The 16255-nt window shown below is 38.6% G+C and overlaps 1 protein-coding gene across 1 annotated transcript; it reads left to right on the plus strand.

The window, feature by feature from the left end:
* The first annotated feature begins 10168 nt into the window (after positions 1 to 10168).
* Positions 10169 to 10549, plus strand: LOC138371663 (troponin T, cardiac muscle-like). Its single transcript, XM_069336664.1, has one exon. It carries the CDS (start codon positions 10169 to 10171, stop codon positions 10547 to 10549), a length of 381 nt encoding a protein of 126 aa, XP_069192765.1.
* Positions 10550 to 16255: the final 5706 nt, after the last annotated feature.

The following is a 16255-nucleotide window of genomic DNA, read 5'->3' on the forward strand; positions in this document are numbered from 1 at the left end:
CCAGCAAGTGGAGTTGGAGATCCTGTTGGACGACATATTCGACCTCGAGACACAAAAGAAGGTCACCACCAAAGACACTTTACAAGCAGAACTTATTGCAGAAGGAGGAAAGAATCGAGGCAACTACAGAAGCACCATACTATCCCCCGAGCTCAAAGCGACAGCTAAGAACCTTCGTGAGAACAAGGAGATAGTTGTCAGGAGAGGTGAGGAGTCGCCAATATACGTCATTCTAAAAAAAGACGAATATCTGTCGAAAATGAACCTCATACTCTCTGACCAAACTAAATTCCAAAGGGCAACGAAGGACACTACAGCCGAATTGAAAGCAAAGGTCAACAAATTGATTGAAACTGTGAACGCCAAGAAATCCGGACTCCACCTGTCAAAGATTATTGGGGAATACAAACCTGGATACACGTATGAGAATGTCAAGACACACAAGCCTGGAAACCCACTTCGGCCAATCATCAGCCAGATACCCACACCCACATACAGACTGGCGAAGCGACTCAACGGCTTGCTGACTACTTATGTACCTTGCGCCTTCAGCCTGAAGTCTCCAAAGGAAATTGTTGACTTACTGCGGGGAACACGGGCCACAGGGATAAGAGCCTCGTTGGACGTAGAATCATTGTTTACCAACGTACCTGTGGATGAAACAATCGGGATGATAGCGGACAGAGTGTATCATGATCCGGCCTGTACTCCTCTTGACATACCAGAAAACATTCTAAGGAAACTACTCCAAACTTGTATTAAGGATGCACTCTTCTTGAGCCCGGATGGACAAATGTATAAGTAAGTAGATGGGGTCGCCATGGGTTATCCCAAAGGTGTCCTGTTTGCGAACTTCTACATGGGTACCATCAAACAAAAGGTCTTAGTCGACATGAACTTGAAACCGGCCATATACTGCAGGTATGTTGACGACATTTTTACACAGGTACCTGATGTCAGACATCTGCAGGACCTGAAGGAGGCATTTGAGCGGAATTCTGTGTTGCGTTTCACTTACGAGATGGAGAAGGATGGGAAGCTGCCCTTTCTAGATGTAACAGTCATGGAAAGGAGCGGAGGTTTCCACACTGCAGTCTACACTAAGGAAACAAACATACGAATGGGCCTCAATGCCAACAGTAACTGCCCAGACAGGTACAAGAGGAGTGTTGTTAACGCTTATGTCGACCGTGCTCTCATCCACAGCTCAGGATGGAAGCAAGTCGATGAAGAACTCTGTAGGGTAAGGCAGTTCCTAGTCAACAACGGCTTCTCCAATGGTTTCGTTGACGACATTATAAGAAGGAAGGTGAAATGCCATGCAACCTCTGAAGAGACAACTAACACAACACCTGTACCCCCTATTAGACTATTTTACAGGAACTTCTTTTCCACAGCTCATGAAACGGAGAAAAGTGTCCTGAAAGATATTGTTAATAGGAACGTTATCCCTATAGACAAAAATCAGAAGATACAATTGACGATTTATTATAAAACCAAAAAAACGGCCAACCTACTCATGAGAAACTCTCCAGACACAAAGCAGAACGCTTTAAAAGAGACCAATGTCGTCTATGCCTTCAAATGCTTAATTGGGGACTGTAAGCCTCAAAGACCTCAGTATATAGGCAAGACAACAACATCTCTTTCCAGGCGATTAACGATGCATAAGCAACAAGGCTCCATTAAGGAACATATAATCTCTTCCCACAACCAAACTATCACCAGAGAAGTCTTAACAGAAAACACAGAAATCATCGATAGATACAGCGATAGCAGGCGGCTTGATATCTGCGAGGCACTACACATCAAGAAGTCAACACCAGCAATCAACAGCCAATTATGCACAACTATATTCTACCCACTTCAAGACTCCGCACCAATATAGAAGCATCAAGAAATATGGGCCAATAGGCCCTTTGCAGTTACTTCCATTCTTCCCTTTAATTTACCCAATATTATACTCATTGTTTCGTGTTCTGTCTTGTGTTGAAAGTTTGTTTTCACCTCATCCAAAACTGTTGTAACATATCACCTCACCTAAATGCAGATATATAATATGAAAGCCATTTAAATTATAGCTTAGTAGAACTCTGTTTTGTGTCTGCAGGTTATAGTTGTGTGTGTGTAAACTAAAGTCTTTGAAAATGTAATAAGTTATTACGAAACGTGTTCAAGTGTCACGTCAGACTAGAAATAAAAATGAATTTTAGAGAATTGATTTTTCAATTACCATCGACAGTAAAAAGAAACATAATAAATATTGAGAAATTTTGTGTTAGAATTATTAATCTTACTTTTTCTGTCATATATATATTTATATATATATATATATATGTATATATATATATATATATATATATATATATATATATATATATATATATATATATATATATTATTAAATATGACCGAAAAAGTAAGATTAATAATTCTAACACGAATTTTCTCAATCTTTCGTACATTACGCTTCACTGTTGGAGGTAAATCAAAAATCACTTCTCCAAAATTCATTTTTATTTCTAGTCTGACGCGACACGGGCGCGTTTCGTAAAACTTATTACATTTTCAAAGACTTCACAAATACACAACTGATTAGAACTTACGTATCTCTGATTTTATATCTACATTTGAGTGAGGTGGGAGGGGTGATGTGGCATTAACACAAGACAGAACAAGAGGGGATATTAATAGGGTATTAAAAGTATCAACACAAGACAGAACAGAAACAATGAGTATTGAATAGAAGTGTTTGTAGAAAGCCTATTGGTCCATATTTCTTGATGCTTCTATATTGGAGCGGAGTCTTGAGGTGGGTAGAATATAGTTGTGCAATAATTGGCTGTTGATTGCTGGTGTTGACTTCTTGATGTGTAGTGCCTCGCAAACGTCAAGCCGCCTGCTATCGCTGTATCTATCGATGATTTCTGTGTTGTTTACTAGGATTTCTCTGGCGATGGTTTGGTTATGGGAAGAGATTATATGTTCCTTAATGGAGCCCTGTTGCTTATGCATCGTTAAACGCCTAGAAAGAGATGTTGTTGTCTTGCCTATATACTGGGTTTTTTGGAGCTTACAGTCCCCAAGTGGGCATTTGAAGGCATAGACGACGTTAGTCTCTTTTAAAGCGTTCTGTTTTGTGTCTGGAGAGTTTCTCATGAGTAGGCTGACCGTTTTTCTGGTTTTATAGTAAATCGAGTAAATCGATTTACTATAAAACCTATATATATAATAAACCTATATATTTACTATATATATATATATATTTACATATATATATATATATATATATATATATATATATATATATATATATATATATATATATATGTCGTACCTAGCAGCCAGAACGCACTTCTCAGCCTACTATGCAAGGCCCGATTTGCCTAATAAGCCAAGTATTCCTGCAATAATATATTTTCTCAAATTTTTTTCTTATGAAATGATAAAGTTACCCATTTCATTATGTATGAGGTCAATTTCTTTTTATTGGAGTTAAAATTAACGTAGATATATGACCGAACCTAACCAACCCTACCTAACCTAACCTAACCTATCTCTATAGGCTAGGTTAGGTTAGGTAGCCGAAAAAGTTAGGTTAAGTTAGGTTAGGTAGGTTAGGTAGTCGAAAAACAATTAATTCATGAAAACTTGGCTTATTCGGCAAATCGGGCCTTGCATAATAGGCTGAGAAGGGAGTTCTGGCTTCTAGGTACGATATATATATATATATATATATATATATATATATATGAGTGTATATCACGAAAATAAACACGTGATTAAGAATGTGACAATGTCAGACCACGGAGGAAAAATGAAACAGGAAATTTCCTTAAGTACTTTCGTATATTAAATACATCTTCAGAAGGTCATTTTACAGATCGAGTGATGGGTATAAATAGGCAGGAAGGAGTGGTGAAGTAAGGTGAGGTACAATACTTGGACAACGCAGACGGCCCATTGGCCCATCAGATGCACCCAATTGGCACATCCGATGTAGCCCAATGGCCCATCTGATACAGCAGACATACAAGCATAATATATAGGTAATTATAACATAAAGAAGTAAATATATACAATAAATTAGTGAGACAAATGTTTTTCAATGATTCTACTTAAATCGCCCTTTAGCTGATCTATTAGAAATGGATCTAAGTTATATAGACCACTGCTAATATTCAAATTACTTTCTTTGGTGATCTGTATCAAAGCAGATTCAATTATGTTTCTGTTATAGGTGCTTTTACAATTTGTTATTGAAGAAGCACTCTCCCAATCAATTTGATGAGCTTTTTCTGACAAATGCACAAACAAAGCATTAGACAATTGGCCATGTCTTACAGAGTATTTATGTTGCGATATTCTACATTTTAAATCTTTAGATGTTTGCCCGACATAGAACTTGTTACATTCCTTACAAGGTATTTTATAAATGACGCAATTATCACTACGAGGGCTGTTCCCTCGTTAGGAACTATTTGTTAGGAACTATCTCCTCTTCTCATTTGACAAATTCTCTTGATTTAGTTAACAATTTGAATAGTGTTCCTGTCACTCCTGATGTAAAGTTAATCAGTTTTGACGTTTGTTCCTTGTTCACTAAGGTACCGGTCGATGATATTCTCGATTATCTTGCTCGTGAACTAATGAGCCATGACTTACCTCTTTCTGCTGATATTATTGTCAGTCTTGTTAAGTTGTGCATTAAAGAATGTAAATTTACCTTTAATAATGAGTATTATTTACAGACTTTTGGAATGGCAATGGGGAATCCTCTTTCGCCATTGCTCTCAAACCTGTACATGGAATTCTTTGAAAAGAAATTTGTTTCAAAAATAACTCCTGGAATCATTCCTTGGTTTAGATATGTTGATGATATCTTGTGTATTTGGCCTTCAGATGTAAACACAGACGAATTTGTAGCCAAACTTAATGACCAAGTCACCTCCATAAAATTTACTATGGAGACTGAAATTGATAAATGTTTGCCATTCTTAGATGTGCTTATTCATAGGGAAAACTCTTCATTAAAGTTTAGTGTTTACAGAAAACCTACGAACAATTTATCTTATGTTCATTATTTTTCAGGGCATAAATACAATGTAAAAAAGTCAATTTTTTCTTCAATGTACCTAAGAGCTCTTCGAGTTGTGAGTCCAGAATTCTTAGATGAAGAATTTAAGAATATTGATTCGATTGGTCTTAAGCTTTGTTACCCACTGAATTTTTTGGAAGTTTGTCGTAACAAAGCTCGTCGTACATATTATAATAATGTATGCAGTGTAAGGATTCGCCCAAAGAATGTGTTATGTTTACCATATTTCTCTGGGTTTGAGAATATTGTCAAGGCCTTGAAACTTTTTAATATAGATGTAATGTTTAGCTACGAAAACACTGTTGGTAAGCTATTAGTAAGGAACAGCCCTCGTAGTGATAATTGCGTCATTTATAAAATACCTTGTAAGGAATGTAACAAGTTCTATGTCGGGCAAACATCTAAAGATTTAAAATGTAGAATATCGCAACATAAATACTCTGTAAGACATGGCCAATTGTCTAATGCTTTGTTTGTGCATTTGTCAGAAAAGCTCATCAAATTGATTGGGAGAGTGCTTCTTCAATAACAAATTGTAAAAGCACCTATAACAGAAACATAATTGAATCTGCTTTGATACAGATCACCAAAGAAAGTAATTTGAATATTAGCAGTGGTCTATATAACTTAGATCCATTTCTAATAGATCAGCTAAAGGGCGATTTAAGTAGAATCATTGAAAAACATTTGTCTCACTAATTTATTGTATATATTTACTTCTTTATGTTATAATTACCTATATATTATGCTTGTATGTCTGCTGTATCAGATGGGCCATTGGGCTACATCGGATGTGCCAATTGGGTGCATCTGATGGGCCAATGGGCCGTCTGCGTTGTCCAAGTATTGTACCTCACCTTACTTCACCACTCCTTCCTGCCTATTTATACCCATCACTCGATCTGTAAAATGACCTTCTGAAGATGTATTTAATATACGAAAGTACTTAAGGAAATTTCCTGTTTCATTTTTCCTCCGTGGTCTGACATTGTCATATATATATATATATATATATATATATATATATATATATATATATATATATATATATATGTATATATATATATATATATATATATATATATATATATATATATATATATATATATATATATATATATATATATATATATATATATATATATAAGAACCCAGTTCCTTCAAAAAACTGGTAGCACTTTTACTCCAGGCGCCGAGTGTCTCAGAAGCAATGGGGACAAAATTGTAGTGGTGATCCAGTTCTCTATACTTACGGGATTTGGCTGCTTCCCTGTGGGTGGCAGCGCCACCTGGTTGTGCAACACTGAGGTTAATGTAGGTGTTAGCCAGGGTTGATACGCACGTGTAGTCCCATATATATATATATATATATATATATATATATATATATATATATATATATATATATATATATATATATATATATATATATTTATATATTTATATATATTTATATACATATATATATATATATATATATTTATATATGCGAACAAGCCTGAATGGTCCCCAGGACAATATGCAACTGAAAACTCACACCCCAGAAGTGACTCGAACCCATACTCCCAGGAGCAACGCAACTGGTATGTACAAGACGCCTTAATCCACTTGACCATCACGACCGGACAAAATGAGGTGATAGCCAAGGCTATTTGAACCACCCCACCGCCGGCACTCGGATAGTAATTTTGGGCATAGCATTTTTGCGTTGCTCCTGGGAGTATGGGTTCGAGTCACTTCTGGGGTGTGAGTTTTCAGTTGCATTGAGCAGGCTCAATCTCTCTTGAAAGAGATTATCATCACAATATATATATATATATATATATATATATATATATATATATATATATATATATATATATATATATATATATATATATATATATATATATATATATATGTCGTACCTAGTAGCCAGAACGCACTTCTCTGCCTACTTTGCATGGCCCGATTTGCCTAATAAGCCAAGTTTTCATGAATGAATTGTTTTTCGACTACCTAACCTACCTAACCTAACCTAACCTAACTTTTTCAGCTACCTAACATAACCTAACCTATAAAGATAGGTTAGGTTAGGTTAGGTAGGGTTGGTTAGGTTCGGTCATATATCTACGTTAGTTTTAACTCCAATAAAAAAAAATTGACCTCGTACATAAAGAAATGGGTAGCTTTATCATTTCATAAGAAAAAAAATAGAGAAAATATATTAATTCAGGAAAACTTGGCTTATTAGGCAAATCGGGCCTTGCATAGTAGGCTGAGAAGTGCGTTCTGGCTACTAGGTACGACATATATATATATATATATATATATATATATATATATATATATATATATATATATATATATATATATATATATATATGTCGTACCTAATAGCCAGAACGCACTTCTCAGCCTACTATTCAAGGCCCGATTTGCCTAATAAGCCAAGTTTTCATGAATTAATGTTTTTTCGTCTACCTAACCTACCTAACCTAACCAAACCTAGCTTTTTTTGGCTACCTAACCTAACCTTACCTATAAATATAGGTTAGGTAGGGTTGGTTAGGTTCGGTCATATATCTACGTTAATTTTAACTCCAATAAAAAAAAATTGACCTCATACATAGAGAAAAGGGTTGCTTTATCATTTCATAAGAAAAAAATTATAGTAAATATATTAATTCAGGAAAACTTGGCTTATTAGGCAAATCGGGCCTTGAATAGTAGGCTGAGAAGTGAGTTCTGGCTACTAGGTACGACATATATATATATATATATATATATATATATATATATATATATATATATATATATATATATATATATATATATATATATATATATATTTATATATATATATATGTCGTACCTAGTAGCCAGAACGCACTTCTCAGCCTACTATGCAAGGCCCAATTTGCCAAATAAGCCAAGTTTTCATGAATTAATTGTTTTTCGACTACCTAAGCTACCTAACCTAACCTAACCTAACTTTTTCGGTTACCTAACCAAACCTAACCTATAAAGATAGGTTAGGTTAGGTTAGGTAGGGTTGGTTAGGTTCGGTCATATATCTACGTTAATTTTAACTCCAATAAAAAAAAATCACCTTATACATAATGAAATGGGTACCTTTATCATTTCATAAGAAAAAAATTAGAGAAAATATATTAATTCAGGAAAACTTGGTTTATTAGGCAAATCGGGCCTTGCATAGTAGGCTGAGAAGTGTGTTCTGGCTACTAGGTACGACATATATATATATATATATATATATATATATATATATATATATATATATATATATATATATATATATATATATATATATATATATATATATATATTGTGATGATAATCTCTTTCAAGAGAGATTGAGCCTGCTCCTCCCTACTTTACTTTACGCCAAAGACACAAGTATAAGATGCTACATTCAAGATACGTCACCAGTAGCACAAAACGTTTTGACCAGGAGGCAAAACATATCCAAGATCACCCCATTCCACACACCCTCCTCACGCCGGCTCATCATCAAACCAGCTAACTACCCTTCACCAGCTTGCCTGCTTCTGATTGGTGACTCGCCAGCCGCGCACCTGCACCCAGCACCTCAGCCTCCTCTACACGAATCGACGTCTGAGCCTGACCAGCTATCGACTGCAGAATATTCCTTGTGCTCTTACGGATGACATCTCTCTCTGGCATACTCACTCAGTAGCTCATATACACAGGGAGGTTTCAGCCATAGCCGATATTCTCAGCATCATTTTAAAATTGTAATTTTGTATTTCACATTGTCTTTACATTTTCTTTATTATTTAACTTCCCGAGATTTGTCTTTATTTTCATTTATGTTTAAAGGAAATATATTAAAGTTTCATTGTTCATATTTTGTGTTTTACGTGTTCCTCCCTCTAACTTACCACAGACAACAAGCAAGAAGTCTATACTTTTGTTTAAAGTGTCACCAGGCTTTAACACCTGCCATTGGAGGACTGCCGAACATCAACACTCCAACACTATCCCGTCAAATTTTAATGGGGGCCTGTCCGGGAGCTTCACTCAGGTACTAGTACCAGAATGTCAATTTGTGGTAAGCATACTTCACTTTGCTAAAGTAGCCTTTCAATATTTTCATAATTTTTTATATTTATATGGTGCTGTGTGTATTGTGCATTTCGAGAGTAGCATATGATGAGTGTGAGATAACTTTGGATTACGTGGTGACTGTAGGCCGCAGTCATTCTCTTAATTGGTCATCTCTCCCTCCGTGTTATTACTCGTGTTTACCACCTTTTGTCCCTAGGATATTTCTCATATTTTCGGCAGATCATCATTTTGGTACCATGGTACTTTGGTTTGTCTCTGGGTCAAAGCACCCTATCTTCTGCAATCCGACCGAAGGAGGAAAAGAGGGCCATAGTTCCTCTAGCACGGACTTTGTTGCTGAGTTGGGACCTCAGCAGCAGTTCTCGTCACCAGTTGACACTCGCACCCCCTACACGTCGGTCAGAGATGATGATATTTACTTAGGGAGGGAATTAGCTTTCTTTTTACAGAGCACAAAGTTCGCTAATTCTGTAAGTATCATATTCATTTAGTGGGAAACCCTTGCTTATGTCCTATAGAGACTCGGCAAGGTATGCCTACATTCTTGGACTACCTAATTCACTTTTGGAGCAATTAAATGTTTCATTTGCTTTAGAAACTCAGTTTCACTTATTTAGTAGGATTTTCTTGCCCTTATTCTCTTACATTGAGTACCGGGTACAAGATTTCCTGCGACTTTGATTGACTAATCATTTACCATCCTATAATTAACTTTAATTGTTAAAGATTAAAATTCCACAGGATAGTTACCAGTTGCCACGTTATCCTGTTTCTGACATTTACCATATCACAACTATATCCGTGTACATTTATTTGCTATCTTTCACCATGTTTTGTCTCCAAGCTTTCCTTAACGATCCAGCTGGTGAAATAGGGACATTATGTCGTGCCAAGAGGACTGAATTACAAACTCCTGCACACGAGTATCAACTAGATGTTCCCCATGGAGCCAACAAAAATGAATTACATAACCTCATTATGGATCATCTCTTAGATGAAAGGAAGATTGACTCTGAAACTCACGAAACTTATTCTATTGCAGATAAAACTGATTTGGCAACTATGAAACTCAAACTAGAACTTGCCAAGCTCGAGAGAGAGCAACAGCAAGCAGCTCTCCAAATGAAGGAACGCGAGGCGAACCTGAGGGAAAGAGAGGCGGCCCTGAGGAAAGAAGAACAAGAAAGAGAAGCGGCCCTGGCAATAGAAGCTCTACAAATAAAAGAACGAAAAGCTGCAATCAGGAAAGAAGAACAAGAACGAGAGGCAGCCTTGAGGAAAGAAGAACAGGAACGTGAGACAATAATATTCCGTGAGCGTGAGAGAGTACAGCTTGACGCAAAACATCGTCCCCCCTAGATGCAACGCGAGCATGGCAAACAGCAAGCTGCTTTGGCTATAGAATGTCGTCAACAAGAACTCGCGTTGGAAACTACGCACCTCACTCAACGCCAGCAAGCTACCGCCAGTCTTCCAGTAAGTTTCAATATCTCCCATGCAAGTAAGTTAATGCCACCATTCGTTGAGACAGAGATCGACGTCTTTTTTACCACCATTGAGACCCTAGCTAATCAACTTAGTTGGCCTGCTGACCAATGGTCTACCCTTCTCAGAGTGCATCTTACAGGTAGAGCTGCAGTTACTCTCAGTACCTTAGCGTCTGAGAATGACTACCAGACCCTGAAGCAAGCAGTGTTGGACGCCTACCTTCTCTCCACCGAAAGCTACCGACGAAAATTCCGTGACCGTCTTAAGGCAAGTACCACCACCTTTCTAGAATTTACCAATACAAAGAAAAGATATTTTATGAAATGGCTGGAAGCAGCACATGTCTCTACATTTGCAGAACTCATCAACCTCATGCTTGTTGAGGAATTCTTGAGACGTGTTCCCCCTTCCGTCCGTTTATATCTAGCAGATAAAGAAGAAACCGACTACATCAAATGTGCGAAGTCGGCTGACACCTACAGCCTCATCCACCGACTGACGCCATCACCACCTCCCAGTAAGAAGTCTTGGTACAACGATAAAGTGAGTACAGAGGAAGCGAGCTCACAATTGTATTGTAAGTAATGCAAACTCTATGGACATACCATAGATAGATGTGTGAAGGCTCAATACAAGAGCAATGAATCTACTAAACCCAAACAGACTCCTCCTAAGTCCGGTATACCTGTAATGAATGTTGGTGTTAATGTTAATGATCTTTCTCTCTTCAGTAAACACCTGTATCCTGGAACTGTCTCTACCAACGGTACAGATTCGGAGGGAAGTTTCAAATTGAAGATCTTGACGGACAAAGCGGCTCTTCAGTCCATTATCATAAAGTCGGATGTGCCTAACGTCGCCTACACCAGGGAAACCGTCCTTATCACTGACCTCACTGCTACCACTCCATATCCACTCGCCAGAGTCCACCTGGATTGTCCCTTCGTGACCGGTGAAGTCCAAGTTGCCATCAAGGAAAAGCCTTTTCCCATGCCTGGAGTGCAACTTCTCCTTGGCATCGACTTGGCAGAAGATCTGCAACAGCCCAACCTGATCATCACGGACAAACACCAGGTGTGTACTTCTGTAATGGATAATCCCATCTTTGAATATGTTCCAGCAGAGGTTCAAGAGAGTAATAAAGTTTCTCCTCCGGTTTTGGTGATCACCCGTGCACAAGCTGCACGACCGCAACCAGCTGACTCTACTGCTGCCGCTGTCCCTCGAGACCCTCAGAATCTACCTCAAAATCTTACCAAGTTTTAGTTCCGTAAGTTACAGAGGGAAGATCAAGCATTAACACCATTATTCTTCCAGGCTGAGACTCAACCTGATAGTATACCTGGATTCTTCCTAGAGAATTAATTGCTCTACCGCAGATACAGACCCAGCAAGCTGAAGGAGGATGATGACTGGGCCAATGTCGAACAACTAGTGATTCCCACCAGCATACTGCCCGATATTCTACACCTGGCCAACGGAGCTCTTTCTCACTATGGCTTCAACAAAACCTACCACGGAATCAGACAAGACTACTACTGGCCAGGTATGGTAAAACACGTAAAGAAATACGTACGAGAGTGTCATATATGTCAGATTGCAGGTAAACCTAACATCTCTATTCCCCAGGCTCCACTGAAACCTATCCAGGTGCCTGTGGAACCTTTCCACAGACTCATCATAGACTGTGTTGGTCCTTTACCCCGGACCAGTTCTGGCAACGCATATATATTAACTATCATGTGTCCTACCACCAGGTTTCCCATAGCAGTTCCAGTAAAGAACATTACGGCTGCTACTGTGGTGAAACACCTATTGAAGATCTTCACCCAGTATGGATTTCCAAGAGAGGTTCAAAGTGACTGTGGCACCAACTTCACCAGTGATCTCTTCAAGAAGACTCTGGAGGAGTTCAACATCACACAGGTACTGTCCAGCCCCTATCATCCTGCTTCACAGGGTTCTCTTGAACGTAGTCATCAGACTATTAAAGCACTCCTAAAGAAATTCTGCAATGAGACTTTGAAGGACTGGGATAGACAACTTGATCTCATTATGTGCATTTTTTCGAAGTCTCCCCAATGAGTCTCTAGGAGTATCTCCTTATGAGATGCTCTACGGACGTAAGTGCCATACTTCTCTCAAAGCTTTCAAGGACTCTCTATGTAATGCCACCTTCAGTGACCATCAGAATGTGCCTCAGTTTCTCAGAGAGTAGTCAGTCTCTCAGTCAGAGAGTACGTAAATTTGTTAATGACAACCTATTGAAAGCCCAGGAGAGGATGAAGACTCATTTTGACCAAAGCAGCAAATTAAGGAAATTTAAACCAGGAGACTTCGTATTGGCATACCTTCCTATCCCAGGTTCTCCATTGAAAAACAAGTTTTCAGGACCCTACCATATCAAGAAGTGCAGGAACAACAACTACGTTCTTGAGACTCCTGATAGGCGGCGGAAGACCCAGCTGTGTCACGTCAACCTCCTGAAGCAGTATCAAGGTATTCCCCCTACTGTGCTGACATCTGTCTCTACATCTAAAGGTCCATACCTCCACAGTGAAACCTTCCCTGCTTCTCCCGAAAGCATTAACACTAAATTGGTGCTTTCCAAATCGGAAATCCTACCTGATCTTCATCCCAATTTACAGGACTATAATAGTGCTCCTTTGCCATGTTCTAATCCTATTCTCACCTCGCCAGATATCACGAAGCCTTTCATCCTCCATGTCGACGTCAGTGGTACCGGCATCGGGGGTGACCTAATGCAACAACGAGGCGAGGAGAATCTACCTGTTAGCAACTACAGCGACAAGGAACTATAACACAATCGACAGGGAGCTACTCATCGTCCTGAACTAGCAGCACTTCAAATCGTCCCTGCAAAGTGCTCGGTCTACCACCATCTACTTAGACCACAACCCCCTACACTTCCTGCAGCAAGCCCAATTCAACAACCAACGGCTTCTACGATGGGCTTTATATCTGCAGAATTTCAACCTGGAGATCTTCAACATCAAGGGTTCTGACAACATCATCGCAGACGCCCTCTCCAGAGTCACTGAGGTAGAGGCTGCTCCACCTACCACTCTACCACCTGAAGACGTAACTTCACCCGGAACCGCAGGCTTCGGGGGAGAGTTGTGACGATAATCTCTTTCAAGAGAGATTGAGCCTGCTCCTCCCTACTTTACGTTACATCAATGACACAAGTATAAGATGCTACATTCAAGATACGTCACCAGTACCACAAAACGTTTTGACCAGGAGGCAAAACGTATCCAAGATCCCCCCACTCCACACACCCTCCTCACGCCGGCTCGTCATCAAACCAGCTAACTACCCTTCACCAGCTTGCCTGCTTCTGATTGGTGACTCGCCAGCCGTGCACCTGCACCCAGCACCTCAGCGCCCTCTACACGAATAGACGTCTGAGCCTGACCAGCTATCCACTTCAGAATATTCCTTGCACTCTTACGGATGACATCTCTCTCTGGCATACTCGCTCATAAGCTCATATACGAAGGGAGGTTAGTAGTAGTACCTAGTAGCCAGAACACACTTCTCAGCCTACTATGCAAGGCCCGATTTGCCTAATAAGCCAAGTTTTCATGAATTAATGTCTTTTCGATTACCTAACCTACCTAACCTAACCTAACCTAACTTTTTCGGCTACCTAGCCTAACCTAACCTATATAGATAGGTTAGGTTAGGTTAGGTAGGGTTGGTTAGGTTCGGTCATATATCTACGTTAATGTTAACTCCAAAAACATAAAATTGACCTCATACATAATGAAATGAGTAGCTTTATCATTTCATAAAAAGAATTAGAGAAAATATATTAATTCAGGAAAACTTGGCTTATTAGGCAAATAAGGCCTTGCATAGTAGGCTGAGAAATGCGTTCTGGCTACTAGGTACATATATATATATATATATATATATATATATATATATATATATATATATATATATATATATATATATATATATATATATATATATATATATATATATATATATATATATATATACATATATATATATTTATATATATATATATATATATATATATATATATATATATATATATGTCGTACCTATATATATATGTATATATATTATTAAATATGACCGAAAAAGTAAGATTAATAATTCTAACACAAATTTTCTCAATCTTTCGTACATTTCTTTTCACTGTTGGAGGTAATTCAAAAATCAATTCTCCAAAATTCATTTTTATTTCTAGTCTGACGCGACACTTGAGCTCGTTTCGTAAAACTTATTACATTTTCAAAGACTTTACACATACACAACTGAATTGAACTTACATATCTCCGATTTGTTTATATCTACATTTGAGAGAGGTGGATGGGGTGAGGTGGTATTTATAAGGGTATTAATTTCATCAACACAAGACAGAACACGAAACAATGGGTATTGAAATGGAAGTGATTGTAGAAAGCCTATTGTTCCATATTTCTTGATGCTTCTATATTGGAGCGGAGTCTTGAGGTGGGTAGAATATAGTTGTGCATTAATTGGCTGTTGATTGCTGGTGTTGACTTCTTAATGTGCAGTGCCTCGCAAACGTCAAGCCGTCTGCTATCGCTGTATCTATCGATGATTTCTGTGTTGTTTACTAGGATTTCTCTGGCGATGGTTTGGTTGTGGGAAGAGATTATATGTTCCTTAATGGAGCCCTGTTGCTTATGCATCGTTAAACGCCTAGAAAGAGATGTTGTTGTCTTGCCTATATACTGTTTTTTTTTGGAGCTTACAGTCCCCAAGTGGGCATTTGAAGGCATAGACGACGTTGGTCTCTTTTTAAAGCGTTCTGCTTTGTGTCTAGAGAGTTTCTCATGAGTAGGCTGGCCGTGTTTCTGGTTTTATTGTAAATCGTCAGTTGTATCCTCTGCTTTTTGTCTGTAGGGATAACGTTTCTATTAACAATATCTTTCAGGACCCTTTCCTCCGTTTTATGAGCTGTGGAAAAGAAGTTCCTGTAAAATAGTCTAATAGGGGGTATAGGTGTTGTGTTTGTTGTCTCTTCAGAGGTTGCATGGCGTTTCACTTTCCTTCTTATGATGTCTTCGACGAAACCATTGGAGAAGCCGTTGTTGACTAGGACCTGCCTCACCCTACAGAGTTCTTCGTCGACTTGCTTCCATTCTGAGTTGTGGCTGAGAGCACGGTCGACATATGTGTTAACAACACTCCTCTTGTACCTGTCTGGGCAGTCGCTGTTGGCATTTAGGCACATTCCTATGTTCGTTTCCTTAGTGTAGACTGCAGTGTGGAAACCTCCGCTCTTTTCCATGACTGTTACATCTAGAAAGGGCAGCGTCCCATCCTTTTCCATCTCGAAAGTGAAATGCAGCACGGAACTCTGCTCAAATGCCTCCTTCAGCTCCTGCAGATGTCTGACATCAGGTACCTGTGTAAAAATGTCGTCAACATACCTGCAGTATATGGCCGGTTTCAAGTTCATGTCGACTAAGATTTTTTGCTCGATGGTACCCATGTAGAAGTTTGCAAACAGGACACCTAGGGGAGAACCCATGGCGACCCCATCTACTT

Source organism: Procambarus clarkii, chromosome 36 (assembly GCF_040958095.1).
Source record: "Procambarus clarkii isolate CNS0578487 chromosome 36, FALCON_Pclarkii_2.0, whole genome shotgun sequence".
NCBI lineage: Eukaryota > Metazoa > Arthropoda > Malacostraca > Decapoda > Cambaridae > Procambarus > Procambarus clarkii.

Bases quoted from the DNA above. Each gene is read 5' to 3' on its own strand.
- LOC138371663 (XM_069336664.1), top strand. From the start codon at position 10,169: ATGGATCATCTCTTAGATGAAAGGAAGATTGACTCTGAAACTCACGAA.